At 49.6% G+C, this 23,482-nt stretch overlaps 13 protein-coding genes across 13 annotated transcripts; 5 read left to right on the forward strand and 8 right to left on the reverse strand.

Annotated features, from left to right (window-relative positions):
• Positions 1-370: 370 nt before the first annotated feature.
• N7489_005543 (cell division control 45 family protein) lies at positions 371-2,745 on the reverse strand (the record flags this gene model as incomplete). The annotated part of the gene is made up of 2 exons (XM_056711295.1): positions 371-2,167; positions 2,218-2,745. The coding sequence occupies 2 exons, from the start codon at positions 2,743-2,745 to the stop codon at positions 371-373; spliced, it is 2,325 nt and encodes a 774-aa protein (XP_056569716.1).
• Positions 2,746-3,829: 1,084 nt separating this feature from the next.
• Positions 3,830-5,026, reverse strand: N7489_005544 (GPI-anchored transamidase; the record flags this gene model as incomplete). Its single annotated transcript, XM_056711296.1, has 1 exon — positions 3,830-5,026. One exon carries the CDS (start codon positions 5,024-5,026, stop codon positions 3,830-3,832), a length of 1,197 nt encoding a protein of 398 aa, XP_056569717.1.
• A 386-nt stretch (positions 5,027-5,412) lies between these two features.
• N7489_005545 (DUF1014 domain protein) lies at positions 5,413-6,241 on the forward strand (the record flags this gene model as incomplete). Its single annotated transcript, XM_056711297.1, has 3 exons — positions 5,413-5,469; positions 5,559-5,659; positions 5,728-6,241. The coding sequence occupies 3 exons, from the start codon at positions 5,413-5,415 to the stop codon at positions 6,239-6,241; spliced, it is 672 nt and encodes a 223-aa protein (XP_056569718.1).
• Positions 6,242-6,750: 509 nt separating this feature from the next.
• pex7 (putative peroxisome biosynthesis protein (Peroxine-7)) lies at positions 6,751-7,904 on the reverse strand (the record flags this gene model as incomplete). The annotated part of the gene is made up of 3 exons (XM_056711298.1): positions 6,751-7,240; positions 7,320-7,640; positions 7,741-7,904. The coding sequence occupies 3 exons, from the start codon at positions 7,902-7,904 to the stop codon at positions 6,751-6,753; spliced, it is 975 nt and encodes a 324-aa protein (XP_056569719.1).
• A 795-nt stretch (positions 7,905-8,699) lies between these two features.
• On the forward strand, positions 8,700-9,482 carry N7489_005547 (uncharacterized protein; the record flags this gene model as incomplete). Its single annotated transcript, XM_056711299.1, has 1 exon — positions 8,700-9,482. The coding sequence occupies one exon, from the start codon at positions 8,700-8,702 to the stop codon at positions 9,480-9,482; it is 783 nt and encodes a 260-aa protein (XP_056569720.1).
• Positions 9,483-10,250: 768 nt separating this feature from the next.
• N7489_005548 (putative CUE domain protein) lies at positions 10,251-11,687 on the forward strand (the record flags this gene model as incomplete). Its single annotated transcript, XM_056711300.1, has 1 exon — positions 10,251-11,687. The coding sequence occupies one exon, from the start codon at positions 10,251-10,253 to the stop codon at positions 11,685-11,687; it is 1,437 nt and encodes a 478-aa protein (XP_056569721.1).
• A 461-nt stretch (positions 11,688-12,148) lies between these two features.
• Positions 12,149-14,198, forward strand: N7489_005549 (GMC family oxidoreductase; the record flags this gene model as incomplete). Its single annotated transcript, XM_056711301.1, has 6 exons — positions 12,149-12,192; positions 12,244-12,363; positions 12,413-12,629; positions 12,700-13,236; positions 13,302-13,905; positions 13,966-14,198. 6 exons carry the CDS (start codon positions 12,149-12,151, stop codon positions 14,196-14,198), a joined length of 1,755 nt encoding a protein of 584 aa, XP_056569722.1.
• Positions 14,199-14,480: 282 nt separating this feature from the next.
• Positions 14,481-16,319, reverse strand: N7489_005550 (uncharacterized protein; the record flags this gene model as incomplete). Its single annotated transcript, XM_056711302.1, has 3 exons — positions 14,481-15,465; positions 15,522-15,952; positions 16,005-16,319. The coding sequence occupies 3 exons, from the start codon at positions 16,317-16,319 to the stop codon at positions 14,481-14,483; spliced, it is 1,731 nt and encodes a 576-aa protein (XP_056569723.1).
• Positions 16,320-16,332: 13 nt separating this feature from the next.
• Positions 16,333-16,650, reverse strand: N7489_005551 (uncharacterized protein; the record flags this gene model as incomplete). The annotated part of the gene is made up of 1 exon (XM_056711303.1): positions 16,333-16,650. One exon carries the CDS (start codon positions 16,648-16,650, stop codon positions 16,333-16,335), a length of 318 nt encoding a protein of 105 aa, XP_056569724.1.
• Positions 16,651-16,862: 212 nt separating this feature from the next.
• Positions 16,863-18,015, reverse strand: N7489_005552 (putative ubiquitin-conjugating enzyme; the record flags this gene model as incomplete). Its single annotated transcript, XM_056711304.1, has 4 exons — positions 16,863-16,943; positions 16,995-17,752; positions 17,808-17,902; positions 17,954-18,015. 4 exons carry the CDS (start codon positions 18,013-18,015, stop codon positions 16,863-16,865), a joined length of 996 nt encoding a protein of 331 aa, XP_056569725.1.
• Positions 18,016-18,391: 376 nt separating this feature from the next.
• N7489_005553 (aspartate/glutamate racemase family protein) lies at positions 18,392-19,072 on the forward strand (the record flags this gene model as incomplete). The annotated part of the gene is made up of 1 exon (XM_056711305.1): positions 18,392-19,072. The coding sequence occupies one exon, from the start codon at positions 18,392-18,394 to the stop codon at positions 19,070-19,072; it is 681 nt and encodes a 226-aa protein (XP_056569726.1).
• Positions 19,073-19,182: 110 nt separating this feature from the next.
• N7489_005554 (uncharacterized protein) lies at positions 19,183-20,206 on the reverse strand (the record flags this gene model as incomplete). The annotated part of the gene is made up of 3 exons (XM_056711306.1): positions 19,183-19,805; positions 19,878-19,952; positions 20,029-20,206. 3 exons carry the CDS (start codon positions 20,204-20,206, stop codon positions 19,183-19,185), a joined length of 876 nt encoding a protein of 291 aa, XP_056569727.1.
• A 453-nt stretch (positions 20,207-20,659) lies between these two features.
• N7489_005555 (uncharacterized protein) lies at positions 20,660-21,943 on the reverse strand (the record flags this gene model as incomplete). Its single annotated transcript, XM_056711307.1, has 1 exon — positions 20,660-21,943. The coding sequence occupies one exon, from the start codon at positions 21,941-21,943 to the stop codon at positions 20,660-20,662; it is 1,284 nt and encodes a 427-aa protein (XP_056569728.1).
• Positions 21,944-23,482: the final 1,539 nt, after the last annotated feature.

The raw sequence follows: 23,482 nt of genomic DNA on the forward strand, positions 1-23,482 counted from the left end.
TACTATTTGTTAATTGAGTCTGGGTTCCAAAGCCGTATTTAAAGCGGTTGAAGTTCCGAATATCAACAAGCGGGGAATGTGCGGGGAGCTCTCGGAGAGAAGGCCGAAAATGCATAGATTTGATGCAACTATGACTAGATAGAATCAACATGTTTTCCTCACAAGAAACACCATAAACGCCATGGAGACAGATGCAAGAATGAAGGGCGTTTGAATGCTTGCAAGCGTAGAAAGCCATGCAACGGTCATTATGCATGTAGCCGGTTTCAGAGTCCAGTATCCCCTCCCATATATCCTTCCCATCCCATGCGTCGAAGAAATTAAACAAAGATGACAGGTCGTAGACTGCGTGATTGTTTGTAGAGGGGATTTATCCCACCACACTGCGGAAACTCAATGCTTCGAGGAAGCCGCCAAGGTCATCCTTCTGGACCTCGACAACACAATGCTCGAAGCTGTCGATGCGCACACGGGCATTCGTCTCCTGGACTACCTCCTGGAAAGCAATACCAAACCGGTTGCGGAGCAGATGCTTCTTTCCACGGGGATCTTCCTCGTCCTCGGACTCCGATTCCGATGAGGACTCGGACTCTTCCGAATCTTCGTCTTCGGCGCCAGTCTCCTCTTCTCGCTCGGCACGCTCCGCTGCTCGTTTGGACCGGCGCTCTGATCGCTCTTTCTGTTTCTTTTCCTTAGCTTCTTTCTTCTTCTTGCGCTCCTCTTGACGCTTGGACATGGCAGCGAAGTCAACAACACCACCGCCACCACCAGTGCCGACGACTACATAGAGATCGCGGTCTTCGTCTAGGCCAGCAAGGACGAGAGGAGTTCCTGCTGCTCTCTTGCGGCCGATCTTGACTGAGTCACCCCGCTCTTTCTCTTGAACTCGAATGGCCTCGGCGATCCACAGGGCCAATTTCGTCAAGGCCCCAGGATTTGTGAAGAGTTTGACGTCGGGTCCATCCTTGACTACAGCGATGCGGAACGCTCGAAGGTGACGGATTTGATGTTTGGAAAGCAAGGAGGTACCAGTGCGAAGGATGGCACGGTGCAGATGTTGAGCCAGGGGTAGAGACTCTAGGAGAATCGTGGGTGATTCGGACGTTAATGAAAGGGCGTCGTACGCACTCCAGAACCGAGGCAGCAGACTAGCCAAGTCAGATTCGCCTGTGATTCCACTGTTCTCCGTGTCATCGCGTGCTCGTGGCAGACGTTTGGCGTCCCAAGAAGCCAAAGTTTCATGTGGCCCAACTTCCAGCATTGCACCCACAATAACACCCACATCTGTGGCAGAGAGGCACGCCTTCCAGCCCCAGCAACGCACAAATCCCCAGCCCTCACGGGCACTCGCACTCCCAGATCCCTCTGCTGGTACGAGTCCATCTAGGCCATACATAGGGGCGTACTTGAGCAGCCGTGATCGTAATACACGCTTCAATTCCATGTCCATGTGGGTATAGTATTGATGGCACTGGGTCAGACTGATTCCCATCTTGGCCAGAAGTTTGTGCAGGCGTTTGCGGCCATTCTCAGTCCAGACATGCAGCCGCGGTGCAAGATATGGACTATGAAGCATACTTTCGTATAGTGACCAGTGCCGGACAAGAAGGAATCGCGGTTCAGGAGAAAGACGAATCGACGTATCGGTGGGTGATCTAGCGGTTGTTGGAATGACACCGTTGATTTCTCCTCGAATGTCACGGTTTGATTCCAGAGGATCAGGCGGGTTCAAACGATGCACTTCATCGCGAAGTATTTGACGGATGTGTTCACCACGTTGGCCACCCCAGCCTGCTGAGCCTCCTGTTTCTGATGTGTTTGAAATACCCACTCCAGTCATTGTTCGACCACTGAGTTCCAGACTGGAGACACCGACAATAGCCAGCCACAACAGGTCGTTATCATCTCGTCCAAGCTCAGATGCCAGAGAGTAGATCAGGGACGAAATTGGTTCGGAGTATGACGTTCCGGACGAATAGTATGATTGTAGAACAGCGTCGTGTCTTCGCTTCAGATTAATCAATCGTCTCTTTAATGACCGCGCTGAGGGTTGCTTTGCCTCGGCTGGAGATGGCGAGTCAGTTGTCGGTGTCACAGATCGCGACGAGTTGGAAGAATTGATTCCAGTCTTTTGGCGGCGAGTCGGAGTCGAGGCAATAGAGGAGCCCTATAACACGCATTAGTCCATTGTCGGGTCGTAGAAATGCCAAAACCTACTGAATTGCTTCTCCTCCGTTGGTGGGGCGGCTCATCTCCTTCTGAATCCTCATCGTCCTCGCGACCTGACCAGGACTTGCGCTTTTTTGACCCTGTCCGCGTTTCGTCTTCGGACCCGTCGTCGCTCGCGTCATCATCGTCATCGTCCACCTCTGGCATTTCCAGTAATGCATAGTATGCCTCTCGTTCATTGTGAAGCTCTTCCTCAATGTCTCCGTCGTCATACACAATGATCCCACCATTCTTAGAAGTGTACGCGGAAGTGATACAACCTTTGTCAACCCCACGTCCTCGCCGTCGCGCATTAGCATCAATTTCAGCCATGGCCTGGCCCATCCCAGCTTGTCCACCAAAGACGTTCCCCAGGTTCCACGGCCGTCGCGCGTCGAATACCCAGATCTCGACGCCTCCCATATCTTCCACCTCGTCCTCGGGATTGGTCAAAGCCAGTATCTCGCCTAAGTCAACCAGACCACCTACACCGAGACAGACCACAACTCCGCCGCTGCCACCATTGGTGGTCTGCATTGGGCGGACTAGCTCCTCCCCGCACGCGACAGATCGCCATATCCTGCAACGGGTTGGATTTTATGAGGGATATAGTCGCGTTTTAACAAAGACGTGAGAATTCGACAGGCACATAGCGCGTCTGGCTCTAATGCCACGAGAATCAAGACGGGTGGAGAAAGTGGGTGGTGAGATCGGAGGAGTTGTAGGTAGAGGTGTGAGATGAGCTGCCGAGGGAGATACATGGCCAGCTGGGGATTGTCATATGCTCATGCGACAGCTCATGAAGAAAGAGAGCTTGTAAGAATAAACCCAGAAATGTGAGGTGGTTATTTGGGGTGAAGCCCTTGCAGCAAAGAGTCTCTCATAGCGCCGGGGAAGTGGACAAGCGCGACGCGTCGGAGGCACGTGCCGGGATTCCATACCTCTTCATCACCTCGACGATATTTGCTCCGCTTCTTTTATTACTTGGATATTTCATTATCTGAATGTCTTACTCCTTGAATTGAATATGGGTACATATGTATAGATCTTCCAAAAATACCGGTTGGTTGACCTTCTTGCTCTATGCAAATTGGTACTTTACGCGAGATCTTTCATCTATACTCTAATTTAGTCTTACCGTGCGAAAATCCTTTGTTCGAACCTCTACCACACACTCTCTTCCAAAGCAGTCAGGTTCTTTCAGGGTCTGAGCTGGCAAAGCATTGGCGATATCCTTGATATGCGGAGGGAGCTCCAAAATCACACCTGCACCATCACCTTTCCGCAACTTTGAATGTAGTAGGTCCGCCGGAGACAGACTTCGGGTTCTGACATCTGGAGCTTTTCAATGGTCGCTCCAAGGTCTGCAATACCAGCCTGCATCTTTTGGTTTGTCGTAGGTTACGTGTCTCAAAAGCATAGTTGTTTCCCCATAGGGTGTTCGATCAGATTATATCTTTCAAATTCAATAATCACAGAGGTAACGCCTTGCGCCATGGACATGCTATATTCCCAAACCGTTCCGTTCCAGTGAAGAATTATGGCCTGGCATCCATGAGTCCGGGGAAGAACTCAAGACTGCTGCCAAAGAAAAGAAGGCCTGGTGCTTTGTGGCATAATATTAAACAGACGAGCGGCCGAGAATCGACCCAGCCACCCAGATAGCGGTACATGCACCAACGACAGAGATGCCAACTAGCCGCTTGCCCCAGCTGCCGTCTTCCGCCATTTTGGTCGTCCCGACAGTGCTCTTCAGCTTCAGATGCAAAGAGGACGAAGGCAGGTCTTCGGTGGCATTCCCAGCGGAATTACCAAGTATGGCTGAATATTCCTCATCACGCTTTTGCCACTTCTCCACAAGGCGCGCAATCTCAGCCAAATCTTCCTTGAGAGAGCCAGGCTCAGTAGCATTGGCATTCTCAACTTCCACGTTCTGGACATTGCCGAAGAAGTCGACCACCGTCCGCAGGCGGCCTTCTTGCTCGCCTCCAGGGAACAAATCCCACCGGACACCCGGCTGGGAGTGGATCTTCGACTCATCATAGGAATCGAATAGGTCTCCCAGGTTCAGTTTGGACGTGACACTCGTCACTTGTGTCTCAAGGAATTCAAGAACATAGTATGTCCAGCGATCAATGACAGCCACGCCGACGTCGTTGTCCGCATGATGGGAATAGGAAGACTGGTCGATCTCACTGGAGCCTGTCGCCACGATATTAGGCGAGTAGAAATGTGTGTACATCGTATTGGCCTGGCAGGTGTCGATCATGAACAACAGCTCATGATAGCGCTTCTTCTCCCACATCTGTCCAAATGCGTCCGCAAGATCCCACGCGCCGATCTCTTCGGCGTCCTGGAACTTTAGGAACTGGTCGCCTCCATGTCCGGTCATGTACACTAGCACATTGCTGCCGGCGTCGGACCCTAGGCGCTTGCTGCGCGGTACGTCTTCGTCGAGGCGGTCGGTCAAGAGTCGGATGAAGTTCTCCACGGTCACTTCGTACCCCCTGTAGTCCACTTCGATGTTGTCGCCATATAGATCAACGGCGCGGTCTGCATTACTGTAAACGGTGCCGGGGAAAGCGTTTCGGGGGTTGCAAGCCATGTCATCGGGGAGCATGAGGATAATCTGCGAATCGGGAATGCCGAGCCGTTTGACGGTTCGGTATAGTGAGAGGACATTGGCGAGGTGGCGGTAGTTGAACCAGAAGCGAGAGGTAGATACAAGTACAGCCCAGTTAGAGGTGTGCTCAGCGGCAACCATGCTAACAAGGAGCAGTACAGCGAACGCCTGTAGAAAGCGGAAGAGCAAAGCCATTGTGACGGACGATCAGGGCATAGTAAGGGGGAGGAACAATGCTTGTATCACTAGCCGGTAAATGTGAAATCAGCAGCGACAAAGCCCAAATCAAATCAGAGACCACAGATATCAATCATAGGGACATATCAAGGCCACAGCACAAATGGCTGAAAGAAGACAGACAGCTTCAAGATGCGGCCCAGGCGAGATTACAAATGCTGGGGAACCTCCGATTGTGGCCAGATTAATGAGGCATCGATAGTAACCCACGGGCTGATAGCGTCACCGCCTTCATCGGAGTCGGCATATTGGTCCCGCAGATCAGATCATGTAGTAGAAACTCGATTCCACCTTTTTCTTTTCACATCCATTCCTCAGATACCGTCCAGTGCTTATATTTCACCATGGGAGGCAAGAAAGCAGCAGGTGAGAACTCCAAGAAGGCCGCCGGCAACGCTCGTGTATGTTTTTTTTTAAACCCCGCCCCCGCTATTATTGCCACATCCCTCAATCACCAGATCATTTGGATAAAGGCTGACAGTACGTACAGAAAGCCGACGCCGCAGCATCAAAGAAGGCCGCTGAGGACCAGAAGAAGGCTGCAGAGGAGGAAAAGCAATGGGCGAAGGGGTCCAAGAGCAATGCTAAGAAGTATGTGAACTCAATCTCCCAATGAGCTCATATTCTCGAGCATCGAGCTAATCACCGTCAATCTATAGGGAAGATGCCGAAGCCAAGAAAGCCGAGGCTGCCCGCAAGAAGGCCGAGCGCGAGGCCCTACTCGCCGAGGAAGAAGCCTCTCAACCAGCCAAAGGCAAAGGCGCGAACGCCAAGACCGCACAAAAGAAGACTCGCGGTCTCGATCTTTCACAACTGGATGATGCTCCTGCAGGAAGCAAGAAGGCATCTTCTCTCAGCGCCACGGGTATCGATAACGCACTAGATGCCCTGTCTCTAGCCTCGAAGGACACATCCAAGATCGACCGACACCCGGAGCGTCGGTTCAAGGCCGCATATGCCGCATTTGAGGAGAGGCGCCTGCCAGAGATTGAACAGGAAAACCCCGGTCTGCGTCGGAACCAGCGTATGGATCTCTGCCGGAAGGAATTCGAGAAGAGCGAGGAGAACCCATTCAACCAGGTGCATGCAGCTGTCAATGCTTCCAAGGAAGAGATTGCTGCGCTTCGTGAGAGTGAGCGCAAGAAGGTCGAGAGCAGACTGGGCGGCAAATAGATTTGTCTGGCGCTGGATCCCTTATATTACTGGGAAGTTGTGGGCAATGTGTCGATATTGTCTCACTGACCGTGGATCCTAAGTCTCCATGCCCTCAATACTCATCATGGATGGTGTTGTCAAGATTTTGAGTATCTCTTGATTTGGAGTCATTTTCGTGCGGTTCAGGAACACCAGCCGTTCGAGTCATTGAGTCGCTGCAGAGTTCGAATGAAAGGCTTAAGCATTAAGCCTGGAGAATAGACAACCATGACGCATTTGTCCTTACATCGCACCATGCATTGTGTCTTTAGCCTCTCCGACATGAACTTACGAAATAAAATGATCAATATCCCTTTCAAGACATTCCGTCCATTCCGACAGCAAGCTGCCAGGAAACAAATAACAAATATATTAAACAAACATCTCTGGTAGACCGCTACTTATCATAGCTCTGTTACGCCTGGAAAAATGTGACAAGCTTCTGGACCCTGCCAGAGCGATATATAGTGGTTGATATTTCGAATATCTTATGACATTGTAGCTCGCACATCCCACACATACAGATTCTCATCCCAGCCAACGCTAGCACACCAGCCCTCACTTCCAAAGAGACACCAGTCCACACCCGTCACAAACTCAGTATGTCTACCCATGCGCCCAAGTTCCGCGCCAACCACTGGACCAGCGCGCATCATATCCATATCCCCGCCCGCCACATCTGACCGGTCACTCCACACTCGACAAGTCATATCGTAACTAGCACTTAAAAGGACATTAGAAAGATGCGGCGACCAAGCCAATTTCCGCACAGCATATTCATGTCCTAGCATAGTGGACAGCGGCCCTTGTTGCGGGGCCCGGATATCAAACGTCCGGATAGCACGGTCAACACCGGCTGTGGCCAGAACGGTAGGACGGTACTTGTTCCAGTCGTGGGTGAGGGCCTCAGCAGGCGGGGCAGGGCCACCCGGTTGGCCGGGGATTGCGGGCGCGGGGGGGTCCGGCGTGGATGGGGATCTGAGTGACGAGGTGGTTTGAGGCGGAGGCCGGGGTGCGGAGATCGAAAACGCGCACGTATGAGTCTGATGTCACGCACGAGATAATATCTGGACTGTGTGGACAGAAGGATGCGGAGTAGGTGCAGCTGTGGGTTGGGAGGGTGAGGAGGGACTGTGGGCGATGTGGCGACCAGATGCGGACTGTGCCGTCCCAGCTACTTGAGCAGAAACGGTCCTTTGCGACGGGGTTCCAGCTTACGCTGAATACTTCCCGCGCGTGCTCTTTCCAGTTTGAGATTGGGAAGTCGTTCGCTGTGCAGTCGAATAACTTGATGCTGCCGTCGCCTGATGCGGCGAGGACTTGGTTCTCGTGGATTTCAGACCATGCGAGGTCATATAGTGAGTCTTGTGTTGTAAACCTGGAGGTTGCGATAGCGCCAAATGGTTAGAATTACGTTGTTTTTCCCCGACTTGTTATGCACACTCCGCGGCCGCGGGGTCTGCGAACATTCCACTTACCATTTTAGTGGTTGGATTCCATTGGCAGTCAGCTCCAGAATATGCAGGCGGCCATTGCCAACTAGGCCAAAATTTGAAGAGCTTGCAACAGCTAGGCGATTGTCAAAGAATGGGGAGTATTTGACAGCGCAACCGTTATATCCTTGTGTGCGGTAATGGAGCATGATGAGCAACTGACCAGCGCCGGTCGCTCGAAGGCGGTAGGAAAGGCAAAGAGAAAGACAAAAGAAAGGAGATCTTGAACAAGCTAGGGTATCAAAACAAGTGTCAACGGTCACGGAGATGTCAAGTTCGGATTCGCGTATGATCTCGGGATTGCGGGGATCCAAATGGGCCGAGGTCCTTCCTTGGCTTTCAGGCACGGCCTTTCTGTACTTTCACATTCGCCTTTTGGTGTACTTCGTACGTGCAATGAAGGTTGTATATCTGCATTTCGATATTGAAATCACCTCGATTTAATTGGTGTTCACCTCCTCTTTGTCTTCTTAAGCTTTTCTCATGATTTTAGTGTCAAGCCACTACATAGCATGTCCACCAATATATTTGTTCATACTAACATATTTCCTACAGATTCCATTTCTTAAATGCTGCTGATTAGATTCAATTCAAGCAATATAAGCCTGATTTACATAGGTATATCAATGGTTGAGATGAATAATATGATGTTCGTGATCGTTGACGTCAACGGGGGCCATACAGCTCCAGCCCTAATTGCAACAGTAATAAGGAACCATTCAAGAACTCCAGCTTCCCATCCAATAACATAGACTTGAGCCAATCATGTTAGATAGGTACAAGTTCAGCCACCCCAGAATACTTCGCCTCAGCCTCTGCAAAGTATGGGAATGACGCCATGATTGGCCTCTTCTGAAATCTGCCTGCTCGATCCAATTCTGACGGAATATACACTCTTCTTAGTATATAAGTCAACCGCCATGATAAGCTCACAACAATACAATATGGAAGTCGCAGTCCCACTGGGAGGCGATAACCCAACGCCAGCACCAAAGCAGTATACATCCCCGGCCAGTGTATTCCTCAAAGAAGAAGTCTACCGACTCGGATCATTGCCAGGCCTGAGGTCCCTACCGCCAGGCCCAGAACGCGATTTTCTCACCTTATCATGGGGACCTATCGTCTACCGCACCTCATACGCCCCCGAAACCAAACGTCTTCTCCCTGTGTTCATGCGTTACCTGAACAGTTCCGTGGCCCGGGCCTTTCGTCGGACGTTGATAGGCTCCGATGAAGAAATCGAAATCCTCACAAACACATATTCTACCAAGATTTTCAACTCGCGAGAAATGTACGCCGATATGAATGTGGAAGAGATCCGACAAATATTTCATGAGTTCAAGGTGTCGCTCGGATTACCAGAAACAGAGCTCCCAAGCAGACTGCGCATATGCTTGATGCTAGATGATGGAGCGTTGTCGCACTTGAAAGGTGTTTTAGATCTTTCCTCGATGGCCGAGAGTGATGCAAATGTGGGTGGATGTTGGGTGAAGGTTGTTGAGGAGAATTTCCCAGATTCGAGGATTGGTGATCACCCGCTTGCGGAACCCGGAATGGAATGTGTATCTGATTCTCTTCGGGAACAGCGTGGGAGTTACCATGGGTGGACGATGGTGGCACTCGATGCGTTAGTAGAGGTCTTTGATGGGCTTCGGCAAATGAAATGCTTGGTTAACTATCACCGGGAGGGAAAGGTGTACTTGGGAGAGGGCAAATGGAGCCTTTAGCATGTATTGGAGTGTATCAAGCTGGCCCTTTGGATCATTTCCACACTATTTTCGCATATATCTCTTAAGAATAATTGGTTGCTTATGCGGCCTGTATCCATGCCATGTTAGTTTGTTGATTTCCAAAGGTTCTGCATGTTCTGCAGGTTGTGTATTGGTGGTAAAAAGCGCGGTCGCCATTGAAGGGCTGTTCAAGTAAAACTGCAAGAATTGACTGAGCAGATTTGTCTGGTACTGAGGCTCCAATATCCCTACCTCGTACTGGATTCAACTTGATCTGAGTTGGCAGGGATTAGCAGGTGTCAGACACGACTGAGAGAATTTCCCAGATCGAGTCCAACGGTTGCGCTCCCGGGAGCCCCAATGCTCTTCCAATATAAAAGAATACACGAACGTTCCTTCCTATCTCGGATTTGTTTCTCTTGTTTCGTTTAGTAGATAAACCCACAGACCGTAGTTGCCGTAGTAGAGCAAGAGCAAATGGGGCCAATGAGGTGACATTTTCGTAGTACTTTCCGTAGACACATACGTCACTAGCAAATCTCACCACTTCCTATATGTACATGTAGACAGGTGCATGAAAGACCTTTTTAAATTGGGGAGGCCCTGGACCTGCACTATGAAAACGCAATCTGATTGGTTACTTCGACGACAATCATGTGCCGATAAGCATTTTATCGTGATTCATGCGGCTTATCTATCACCTTGAGCATCCATCCCGAGGCCCATTCATCACTTTTCAGAGCCTCAGAGAATGAGACTCGAAGCATGGATGCTTTCATTTCCAGGAAACGTTCACGGCTCTCGAATTTGAGCGAGGCCAAGCACGAGTCATCAGATCCCCGCGAAGACACTGATACCAAGCTAGCAATACTGCTATCTCTCTTCCCGACTATCAAACAGGATGAGCTATTGGATATACTCGTATCCTGCGAAGGGTCCGTGGAGAATGTCGTTGGACTCCTCTCTGCAAAAGGCCCCACAGCAGGCACGCCCGTCGGCAAAAAGCGAGCTACTGTTGCCTCATCATTCGGCATGCAAACATCTCTCTCGTCGCATGTTTTTACAACAGCCGAAGATGGGAGCATGAGACCTTTGCATGAAATTGCGAGCAAGAAAAAGCTTCCGCCTCCACAAAAGGGGAAAACGCTACACCTTTACTCGCCCGAAGATATTGCCACTTACACACCATGTACTATCATCCACAACTTCCTACCCGTTAAAGAAGCAAATGCACTCTTGCTTGAATTACTTGATGAATCCAAACAATTTTCTCGGTACGACTTCCAACTCTTCAACCGCACCGTCCAGAGTCCTCACACGCACGCTGTGTACGTCTCTACGCCCGAAGAGCACCGGCAACAGACCTCGGAATACACTTACGGTGGCACATATCGGTCAAATGTGCGCCAGGCAACACCGCAGCTACGATCAGTGTCACGCCAAGTACAGAAAACCGTCAACAGCGAGATCAACAAACGGATTCGAGACTTCTATCCAGACGGAAAGAAGTTGCAGTACCAGTCACCAAAGGAGTGGCAACCCAATGCGGCATTTGTAAACTGCTACGACGGGCCTACCGAAAGCGTAGGATATCACTCCGACGAACTCACTTATCTCGGGCCCCACCCAGTGATAGGAAGCTTGAGCTTGGGCGTGGCTCGCGAATTCCGAGTCCGTCGGATAGTAGCTCGAGACGACGACGAGACTGCGGAGGAAGATCGCGATGCCGACAAGACTACTCCAGGTTCAAATGGGGCAGGGAACCAGACCGCATCAGCTGCACGCGCTGATGCCCAAGGTCAAATCTCCATCCATCTTCCGCACAATTCTCTCCTCATTATGCACGCAGAGATGCAAGAGGAGTGGAAACACTCTATCGCCCCGGCTCAAACAATTTCTCCACATCCGCTCTCTGGGAACAGACGTATCAATATCACATATCGTTGGTATCGCGATTCTCTACACCCACGCTACACTCCACGTTGCAAGTGTGGCGAACACACCATTCTCCGGTGTGCACAACGCAAGAATGAGACGCGAGGGAGATACATGTGGATGTGCTATGCCGGATTTGCACCTGGAAAAGAAGGGTGTTCGTTTTTCCAGTGGGCCGAGTTTGATGATGATGGGGATCCGGTGTGGGGAAAGAAAGCCATTCTGGACAAGGCTCCCACTTTGGAGAATTTCTCGGCCTCGCAATAGGTCAGGAGACTCATGTACGATCCTGCTTTTGACCTCGGGTATACAAAGTACATGTAGTACATGTAGTACAAAGTATAAGATGAAGCCGAACTCCCCGCAAAAATAAGGCTTGGAGACTGTGGCCTCGGACGCGGAAAGTGGACTGCCAATTCCGCGCACTCCACCCTTTGGCGTCAGCCGTCTGACACCAACATTTGGACCAATTATATGCCAGATGCTACTAGCTTGTCAACGGATCGTCCCCCTAATGTATGTGGATGGACAAATATGTTTCTAATTGTGTACAGAAAGAGTTAAGATTGCCCAAGGTTACCCCTCAACATGAAGATATGTCGGAATCCCCTCCGCCCAGGCTCGGTCATTGCAAAAGTGCGGTCTAAAAGGCTGAGCTTGAATCTTATGCCCTTCCTTGATGATCTTCGTTTGCCATCTTTATGCAATTGTGATCTGGAATCTACACTATGACTTCTGGAACTGATAGTACTTACGATTATATTGTCTGCGGGTAACATACCTACGCAGAGAGTTGCTTATAATCTTGCTAACCATGAGTTAGTGGAGGGACCTCTGGCTGTGTGGTTGCTGGTCGTCTAGCTGAAAACCCCGAGGTCAAAGTCTTGCTGTTGGAGGCTGGACAGCACAGTAAGGACCTGGAGAATGTTCATATGACCGGCGGGTGAGTTACAAAAGCCTAGTTGATGCAATCCTCGTCACTGACAGATTAGGTGGTCAAACAACTTCGATGCCGAGACCGATTGGAACTTCGTCACTCCTCCAATGGCGGGAGTTGACAATCGCCAAGTGAAGCTGAGCCGTGGCCGATTCCTTGGAGGATCCAGTGGGTGCAATGGCACGCTTTGCATTCGTGGTAACAAGCAGGACTATGATGACTGGGGACTAGACGGGTGGAGTGGGGAGGAGTTCTTCAAGTATATGCGAAAGGTAGGTCGCAATACTTCACGCCCAAGGGCGATAAATGCCGAATATGGATATGTGCTAACAGCATGACTAGTCGGAAACATTTCACCCAAAGGCGTGGTTCCAGGCCGACAAAGAGAGTCACGGATACTCCGGTCCGCTTCACACGGAGCCGCATGATCTAGCGCCAATTTCCCAGCTTTTGATGGATTCTTATGTCTCGCAAGGCATGCCCTTGCATCATGACATGTTCAGCACTGGCGATGTTGCACAAGGATGTGGCCATGTACCTCGCACAGTGTACCAGGGCCTGCGGACAACAAGCGCAGACTTCGTCGCCAACAAGAACCACCGTGGGAACATCACCATCAAGACTGATACCACTGTCGACAAAATCATATTCAACAAGCAGGCAAACGAGACTCGCGCTTCCGGCGTAGTCACGCAGACTTCAGATGGCGGCTCCAAGACCTACTACGCTCGAAAGGAGATCATCATCTCCGCAGGCGCCTACTGCAGCCCGGCAATCCTCCTTCGATCTGGCATCGGGCCCAAGGCAGGGCTCGAACAACATAATATTCCATCTTTGGTCAATCTACCAGGCGTGGGCAAGAACCTAATGGACCACCTCGTCAGTAATTCCTACCCAACCACTAATAAATACCAACATGAACCACCTAACCCTCCACTCCCCAGATCGTATTTATGTTCTACGAAACCGAAAGGCAAGGCCTAACAACCGACCACCACGTCTACCACGGCGACAACTTCGACCGAACCTACGCACAATGGAAAGAGAACAAAACCGGCTTCCTATCCACCTTCCCCTTCGGCAGCTTCGCCTTCGCGCGCCTCGACGACCGACTAAAAGACGAGCCTCTGTGGAAGAACGCCCCACGCAAACCAGGCCGTGATCCCATGGGCCTCACGTCACAGCAACCGAACATCGAGTTCTTCACCACAGAGTGCTACGGTGGTCCGAAGCAATACGACCAATTCCCGATTAATAACCAGCACGCGTTCTCCATGATTGCAGAGCTATTTGCGCCGAAGTCTCGTGGCTCGGTGATTCTTGAATCGGCGGATGCGTCAGTGAACCCGGTTGTTGATTGTAATTATCTGGATGATCCACTTGATCTGTTGGTTCTTAGCGAGGCTTGTCGGTTTGGGAATGAGGTTGTTATGCAGGGTGCTGGGACTAAGGATATTGTTAAGGGGTCTTGGCCGCCGAATTTGAATCATCATACTTATAAATCGAGGGAGGAATGGGTTCCGTATGTGAAGCAGCATGCGACTACTTGTGAGTTGGGGGGTATTCGATGCGGTTGGGCTTTTGATTTACTGACGTGTTTGTTAATAGGTTACCATGCGGCGGGTACTTGTGCTATGGGCAAGAAGGATAATCCCATGGCTGTTCTCGATGAGAAATTGCAGGTCAGGGGTGTTTCAGGCTTGCGAGTTGCTGATTGCAGTGTCATGCCTACGTTGCATGGAGGACACACCCAGATGCCGGCTTATGGCATTGGAGAGAAATGTGCGGATTTGATTAAAGAGACATGGCGCATGGCGGGCAATGTCTATCCTCGCATCTGATACTGTACGTCTATGTCAATTGCGACCTTTTTGGTTATACCTGCTTCTGGTCTGTGCAATACCCAGTGTTACTACTGGTCTGCGACACAAGGAATATTTTCAATTCATGAGTCAAATAGCGAGTTGCATCCGATTGAAACTTTACTTCAAGAGTAAGCAAGAGTAAGAGAGAGCCTTCCTATACAGGTACAAATATAAAGAATAAGTCAAGTCAAGAGCAAATAAACCGTAAGGCCCGTAATAATAGCGTGATGACCCAAAACAACAAATGCAAACTGTTGATCAACTGATTTCGCTTGCAGATCCCAAACTGATACTGATAGCATCATCATCGAGTTCATACGACATTAAGGCTGAGACCTGGCGCTGATCATTAGAAAGACGGGGCGGCACACCGGGGGTGCGCGAGATGGTGCAGTGGGTTTCCAGGCAAATAGTATGCGGTCTCGGTAGCAAAGAGTGCTGATGCTCCAGGCGGGCGCTTAGAACATGTTGGGCAGCCGGCTCAGAAGAATATGCCTTTATAACACTGTTGATCTGCCGGATCAAGTCTTCGAGCCCGGGGTGCTCAATCAAGTGAGTTTCCTGATAAAACTCGATCGGCACACCGATTTTCACTTTGAACGTCCATGTCTCTCCTGGTCGTAAACGCGCCAGATGGCAGTCTTCTATTGCCGACTCAAACCGGCATCCGTGACCTTGCTCAACAAACAGGTTCAAGTCCGATAGGGCCCCAGGGCTGAGACCGGTACGGAGCTGCCGAACGACTTTGGAGACCCTTCGCATGAAATGGACTTCGCAGGATCGTGGATCGTCTGCATCGGCATCATAGAAAATGTGCCAGCCAAGTGGATGGTTTTCTGTGCCAAGAGGGAAACGAAGCTGAGGGGAGATTGTATGAATACCAATAGCCTTGTCCACCCCAGATATAGACAGATTTTCTGGGGCGCACGCAGAAATAAATACCAGATGGCAAAATGCTGCTCGGGGAGAGGGGTGAAAGAGTCGAGATGCTTGTCGAATAGAATTACCCACGTCGGGGGATCTTCTCGTTTTCTTCTTCAACCGGCGGAGGGAAAATTCATTCAGAGAAGTTCTCAACGTCTCGAATGAGTGGAACCCCAACGGGAGCAATAGCTTGAACCCATTTCTAGAACTTCCGTCAACACATGCTATGGCTGTTCTGTCACTTTCAGCGACCAAGTTGGAAGCAAGAATAGAAGATGCCAGAACCATTGGTGTCAAAAGGCTAACAGAAAACTGCTCCCTGTTTTATTGTCAGCGAAACCTATTTCCATTTACGAGTAAGGCTATGGAACTCACAAGTTGTCCAGAAGTATAATAATGTCAAGGGGCGCAAGACTCGAGACCTCAGGCAGGGAAATAGGCTCAACATCAGCAGTTACATTTACTGACGTCCATACAGACATCGAATCTGTGCCCATGCACGGCCAACCTGCGTAGGATCTCATGGTGGCAAATGCGACAGGAAGCTCCAGCGGACAAAGTAATCCGGATGACCCTGGGCGCAGCATGTTTGATAAAGATCGGGCACTATCCAATCTGGGTTTGTCTTTTGAAATCGAATTTGCTGGAGGTTCCACTGCACCAGAAGCCGAGGCTGACTTCGAAGAGACACATGGCTCTACAGAGCCATAAGACCCGGAGCTCCAGCGAACAAGCAGTTGTGGCGCTAGTTGATACCCACTCTCAGTCATGACTCCTCTTCGACGATCAACACGGCGGCACGGTGTCTGAAGAAAAAGGTCAGTATGAACAGGCTCTTGAAATCATGGCAGAAATTACCTGGTCGATAAATGGGTCTGCATTCGCGTCAAGGCCAGTCTTGCGGATTCCCCGAGAAGCTGCAGCATGATCCTGGCGAATTTTAACAACATCGATATTGTAAAGACTATCACTGAGAGACGGGGTTCTGGTTGATGTCGCAAGCTCGCTTGAATCGTAATCCACGCTCGTAGAAAGGGACGAGCGGCGAGAAGGGATCTGTGGGTATGACATACTCGAAAGAGAGCTAGATGTCGAGTTGGCTCTGTGTATGTGTGTGATGCATGGTGTCCGGCGTTTGACCACAGTGATCGGCGTAGTTGGTGTGTTCTCCATGGTGTCGCGAGATCTAAATATGCTCTCTGTTGGTGACAGGGCGATTAAACTCGATCCGAGTATCTGAAGCCTCTGTCGCACCAGCTGAAGTCGATTGGGACGTGACGGGACAAGTTTCTGAGTCCGATGGGATCTTCTTGCGTCTCTGCTGCTTCCTGAGACAGAAGCACGATAGGCACGACAGGAACGATTCTTTGAGGGAATGAATGCTCCAGTAATTGGAACACGCAAGAGCGATGACAACAACGAAGACGAGAACAACAATAGGAACAAGGATCAATGCAATAATTAAAGCTGAGCTTTTGATATCATAGGATATCTTATAGGTCATTTTGTTCGGATATAATTGATGTGAAGAGGAGAAAGAAGTAAACAACATCGAAGCCATTTGCTCCTGCCGCTTCCCAGGCCGACGACTAAGACGGCAATGGCGATGCCAGTTCCATGGCTCGTGAACGGACCATCCCTGGAATTCTTCATCAAGTCGGAACATTCAAAGGGTAAAGTACCTAAGTACCTAGTATTTGGGTATCATAATAGCACTTATATCCCGTTCCCTGCCATCGCAGCCATCTTTTCCTTGACTGAGTTCAAGGTTGTATCATCCAGCCGCGAAAACCGAATCTAAAAAATTGGTTAGTACAACTCGTCACTGGGGAATCAAGGGTCATATACCATTTCATCCACGCCCCCACGAGCAGCACCTCCAAACAGCATCGGCTCAGAATGAGAGTTTTCAATCTCATCTTTCACCCTCCTAACCCAAATTCCATCCCAGTGCCAATCCCCCGGAAGGCGAGCCTGTGGGCTTCCTCGTTTCAGTTGTCCTCGGGGCCCTCCTCGACGATGTGCCTGCCATGCATGCCATGCTCCAGGATTCCCTGCGACCTCAACCGGCAGCGAATCCAAAACCAATTCGTCATCAAACGTCGACCGAATGTAACCCAATATCTCCGACACTGGGACGACATTCCTTCGTTCCGCAAATTGATCCATAGCAGGTGCTTGTGCCAAACGTGGCGCTTCTACGCCGCCGTCCTCACGAGCCGCTGAAGTGTCTGGAGGGTTTGACGCATTCGATTCATCACCATCTGTAACGGGGTCGGCAGAGCTCGCATGTCCTGTCGACGCAGCACCTGCACTATTACCGCTTACATTTCGTGACGTATTTCCCGATGCTAGTCCGCTCCGCTTTGCCCTACCAAACCAATGAGGGAATCCATGGCGCAGACTGAATCCACCAGGCGGTAATCGTTCGTCGTCCGTCGCGCTAACGGGATTGTCACTTGCTGAGCCAGTGCTAAAAGTATATGTAGTGAGGGGTACGATCAATGGGTGGAACAAGTCCGTCGCAAAGGTGACTAGAGGAGGAAGGTCGGGATAGGTGTCCGGGAACCGGAGTTGGAATCGGAGGACGGCTGAAGCATAGGGGCCTACAAACGGGAGTCAGTCGACGCGTGGCACAGTAAATAATAAGTTTGGATTCACCTGAGCGAACAAAAATCACTCCATTCCAGAGTGTCGGGTCCCCGGGCGCGAGGCTCACATAAACCCCTGGCGGTGCTGCACGTCTTAAGCTCGCGCTGTGTGAAAGTCAGTATGCAGACTGGTCTGCATGGGGTAAATAGGCTCACAATTCCAAGTGGAGCTGCTGCTTTCGAAGTGAAGGTATGCAGGGCAGCTTGGAGGTCGACATGTTTACTTTAGCAGAGGAAACCTGGGAGGTTGGGAAGCTCCGGGGGTTGACGACCTTATCGATTGCTTATCGCCGATCTACATCTGACCTCAGACATTCAACGGCTTGGGAGTTCTAATATTATACGTATGGGTCAAGAGTTTGACAGCCTTTATTAAATTCAAGATGACTAGCCAATAAAATGTGAACCAATGGGCACTGTTCTATTGCTTTTTTTTTTTGCTGGATACATGTATACTTCTGAAAAGATCCGAGTGTATTTCACGCATTCAGTACATACGAACAGTGTTCATTAATATATAAAGTAGGCTAAACCCCGTACGCTTTTCGACTTCTCCCACCTCCTAATCCATTCCAACCCATTTAAAACGTCAATATGAAGACCATCGGAATCTGCATCCCAACCATTGAAGGCGGGGTCATTGCCCACCAAGAAATCGGACGAGAAGCAGCGCGGCGGGGCATTGCTTACCCTCAAATCGTCACCCATACCCCTATCTACGGAGATCTGGAACAAGCACTCAAGTCCGGCGACAACCAGTCCCTGGCAGCATTTCTAGCCGACTCGATCAACCGCACCGCCAAAGCAGGCGCCGAGTTTGCCATCATCAGTGCCAATACTCCGCACGTCGCCTTCAATGACATTGTGGCCCAGTCAAACATCCCTGTTCTCAGTATCCTCGATGTAGCTGCAAATCACTGCAAAAGACAGGGTTACAAGAACGTTGGAGTCCTAGGCACAACCTGGACGGTCAAAAACGGTCTCTACAATGGCCCGCTACAAAAGAGGGACATGGCTGCTGTCTATGTGTCCGACACTGACCAGGCAATCGTCATGAATGCTATTGTACAGGAGTTGATTGATGGGATATTTCTGGAAACTACGACAAGCGAGTTGGTTCGCATTGCTAAGGAGCTTGCCACACGTTGTGATGCTATCATCCTTGGTTGTACCGAGCTGCCACTTGTTCTTACGGAACAAAACTGCGGCGTCGAGGTTGTCGATACAACACGACTTCTATCCCATGCAGCTCTCGATTTTGCGACCGAAGATTGAGTAGTACAGCTTTTTGCCTTGGATATCTATCTCGGTGGTCCAACCTTCATAAATATGAAGTCTCGCTCTCGTTAGGACATAATCTAATCTAAACCACGTCTATGATCTATCTACATGCTCATTGACTGCAAAGGTAGTCTATCTAAATCCGCTTCTTTGCCCAAGAGACCCAAATGTACCATCCCCTCACCAACCCCCTCATATATCCCTCCAGCTATACCTTCCATCCACCAAGCTGCGAAATTTGCGAGAGCAGCGCCAACTCGCCCTTCATTGAACTTGTAAACAGCAGCTCCAATATTAACAGTGCCTTTCCCCAACCCATCAGCTGCCTCCATTGTCGTAGTCACGATGCGCTCAGTAATGCGATGGGTCCGTTCATACTCGTATAATTGGCGCAATAACACCCTTACATACGGCAGAAGGAACCGCAATAGGATGAATAGCTGCACAATCGTCGAGGCCAGAACTTTATGCAGATATGATCTTGGCTGGGGGGTTATGTTACGATTCGTGCCATCCATATACCCATGCGGTTGGGGATACGTCGTCAACCCAACTTTGACCGGTTCTGGCATATGGCGTTGAAGCATGGAAGTTTCCTCCGTAGTTAGATCGGAAGGCAAAGCATCGAGAAGGTAGACCAAAGCGTTGACATATAGAGACCGAGCCAGACGGGCATCAGGGTGCGACTGCTGGGCTTCATATCCCGCATTGCGGAGAAGATTGAACGCTTCACAAAGTCAGTGGAAGGTGTGCGAGAGATATTTTATAACAACAAGAGGACTTAGGGCTCAGGACTCACCAGGTACGACTCGATTCCACCGCAGCCCAGACTCGGTCTCGTATTTCGCCGGGGATATATCCTCCCGAAGACTATCTGATCCCACGGAACCAGAGTCAAACGAGTCCAAGTCATCGCTGGCAGTGGAAGGTCTTTGGAGCTCGGGTGTTACTGACGCCGAGAATTGGCTGTGACATAGCAGATGAGGTTCGGACGAAGATGCCAGTCCGCGGCGCTGATCCCCGGTTGATTCGGCGGGTTTTGGGAACGGCCCGGGACGAATATAGGCGGGGCAATCGACGCCGAATGGATGCCGGGATGGGGAAAATAGCGAGTCCCGAGTACTCCATTGGCACTGCGGTGTTCGAAGTTGAAGTAGCTAATTATTTCCCATATGTAAGCCTGTACGTCTTTGAAAAAATAAACTGGGATCAAATGAACAGGAAAACAACTAAAATAGTTCAACGAAAATCTCCGGTTTCACATGCCAATTCCTAACAGTTCCGATTACACTGATAAGAAATTCACAATTGCTCAACTTCCGGCAATTAGTTGATGAGCCTCTAATCGTTAGCTAGATCACATCAATTCCTCTGATAGCTCAGCTGGAAGAGCGCAAGACTGTAATTGACGTGTTCTCATGGAACTTGTTATCTTGAGGTCCCTGGTTCGATCCCGGGTCAGAGGATTTTTTGGACTTTTTTAAGAGCAGTAAACGTTGTACGACTAGATAAGAATGATTGGCCAGGAATCGAGTTGGAATGGGATTTCATGCTGATCGTAGGATGTAGGTCTGATTCTTTCTACAAAATCAACATCATTTTACCAGGCATCATCTCCCTCAAAAAATAAAACCATGTGACACTGCGATCCAGATCGAGTGACCAGTAATGCTGGAGGAAGAACAAAACCTTGCGTCGATCGAGTACGCCGCTAACTTCCATGACAGCTTCCATTTCCCGAGATACCATCTCTTGCATTATCGGAAGTCCTCTGCACTCAGTCCCCAGGATGAACAGAGGCCAGACAAGATCATGGGCGAATGTTTCCCTGTTTGAGAGAGAGTACAAATGATCTAAGATCGAGTCTCGGGAAGCTCGAATATTGGAATCACCCGATGAGTCGTTTTTCAATACCTGATAGCTGTATATCAGGCTTGCGTGGTAAAAGATGTAAACGAGATGCTGGAAGTCTTGGGCATGGCACCCCTGTAGATGCATTTTTTGGCCTAATTGTGCCATCCTCTGCCTTGCTGCATCCACTTCGCCAATAATGTTCTCTATCTGGGTTGGGTCTACAGAAGACCCTTGATCATATGCAACTCGTTCAATTCGTGTCACTCGATGAATGACACGCACAAAGTCACTGAAGATGGTGATATCGTTGGAGTTCTCAAACTGTTCCCCTGTGAACTCATCCGCTGGATCAAATGTTGTGAGTCCCGCAAAGACACTAGCGTAGTAATGTTCGTAGAAAAGGAATGTGTCGATTTCGTTGAGTGACGCGCAAGAAGAAGCCTGTTCTCTCCATTGGACGATAACTCGAGCTGCGTGTAAGTGCATTCGCCACTTGATAGGCTCTGCGTTAAGAAGTTCGACGTTGTATAGTAGGAGCATTGAGGCGAGAGTATAGCTGATCTCGTTCGGGTCGAGATTTTCAATTTGTGGTGTCTCCCGCTCTCTCAGCGAGCTGATCTGCCTTGCCAGTAAGGCTAAGGCGTTATTTCGAAATCGAAGTGAGATGCTTTGTAGATCGTTCTGTCGAGGGTGACCGTGTGCATATTTGAATGCAAGGTCTTCGGATGACAGAGACAGCACAGCACAAAGGACTGTTGGTGACATCCAAGCGAGAGGAATAATAACTTGTCGCCATGGATTCGTTGGGCCGTCTACCCAAGCAAGCTTCCTTGCAATGTTTTGTTGAAAATGCTGCATCAATTCTAACGTCGCAGGGTTGATATTCAGCCCTAATCCACGATCAATTGATGCGGAGTTCTCCTCAAGGGCTGGAATTTGATTCGTGGAATCATTCCGACGATCTTCAGGAATGTTGGAATTCACATCGGCGGATTCCCGAACTGGTAGCATTCTTCCTGTCAATTTGCCCCTACTGGCGACACCGTTACCCCATTTCAGAACGATTCCATAGCCGGGGCATCGCAGCCCTCGAGAAATGCATTTTCTGCATTCTGGTAAAGTTCGGTCGCAAATTATGCGCCTCCTCGTGCAGCTTGGGCAGTCTTATCCAGGTAAGCTTATGCCTGAAAAATAGCTGGTGTCACCTAGGTACCTTTATGTGCACTTGTATTATTCAAGTGGTTTGTGGACATCGGGAGAAGTTCAATTTGAATTAAACGATTGACAATCTGATCAATCACAAAGATATGGCATTGCTTAAACCGCGGGGCGGCTTGGAATTAGTTGGGTCCAACAAGGTCGATGTCGCATGTCAAGATTTGCTTCGGGTTGAAGGCCAATAGACATGCACAGATACCGAGGATATGCTCAACAAAAAAACGATCTAGGTCGGGTTAGGATTTGGTGGATAGTGTAATAGGAATAACTGCAGTGCGCGACGTGATGAAAAAGCAGGATAAATGATCTCCCGAACGGCCATCGAAGAGGAAACGACATCACGTGGATATATATATTCCGACTCTTGACTTCAGTTCGCCTTTAATTTGCCGATATAAAATGGAGATTCCCAACCTCAATTCCCAGATAGATTTAATTTCCCAAGCGGGCAGTAGCCAAGCAAACTTTGGCTACTTTTGCTGTTGATTACTGCGTGTATCCGAAACGAAAGGTTTGGTGTTAGATGGCATTAGTTGCTCATCACCAGCATTTATCTAACCCCAATATCTTCTATTGAGGTTCTTCCTTCAATGTTCCGATCGAATACTCCTGTTCTGCCCAACCTAGTAATACCAGGGAGTTTGTAATTTTGGTCAAAAGTGAACGGAGTAAGGGTTAGTTAGGATTGATTGTTCGCTGAGGTCTCAGGATAAATTTGAAATTGAGCGCCACCTTTCCCAACTCGAGCGGCTTCGGAAACCAGCGCTCTCTGCTTTCGAATTGAAAAAGCCGTCAGTAATAAGAAAGAGTGGAAACAAGTGAACACAACTATATATAAGTCATAACGTGGATGGTCATGTGATCAAATGGTAGCTATCACTTCTCTAGGCATCCTGCTTCGTCCTCTCTTAATAGCTCTAAACTATCCACTAATTTCCATCCTTGTTCTGGCCCTCTCTTTTGCTCCCTGTGGATCGTATGTGGTGATAACTTCCATCGACATCGTGCCAAGCTACCACATGGTGTGGGTCTAGCATTGTTGGCATTGGCCCATTCCGGCTGCCGTAGTGAGCCACTCGAATGACGCTAATCCGGGTACTTTTTTTTTCTCCGATTCACGCCAAGAAGGTATCGATGGTAGCCAAGCCTCTCCTACACCACCAATATATCTTCAACCGTAACCTACGTTCAAAAAAATCAGCCCTCTCTTCGATAGAAGGGTGTTAAAGCTCCTATGGTGCGATTGTACCACTAGTATACAATATTGCTCTCAACAAAGGAAATGTGGGCGGGCGAAAAACAGCCACAATTTGAAGGGGCTATAGAAGGGAT

Source organism: Penicillium chrysogenum, assembly GCF_028827035.1.
Source record: "Penicillium chrysogenum strain IBT 35668 chromosome Unknown utg000002l_segment0_segment0, whole genome shotgun sequence".
Lineage (NCBI taxonomy): Eukaryota > Fungi > Ascomycota > Eurotiomycetes > Eurotiales > Aspergillaceae > Penicillium > Penicillium chrysogenum.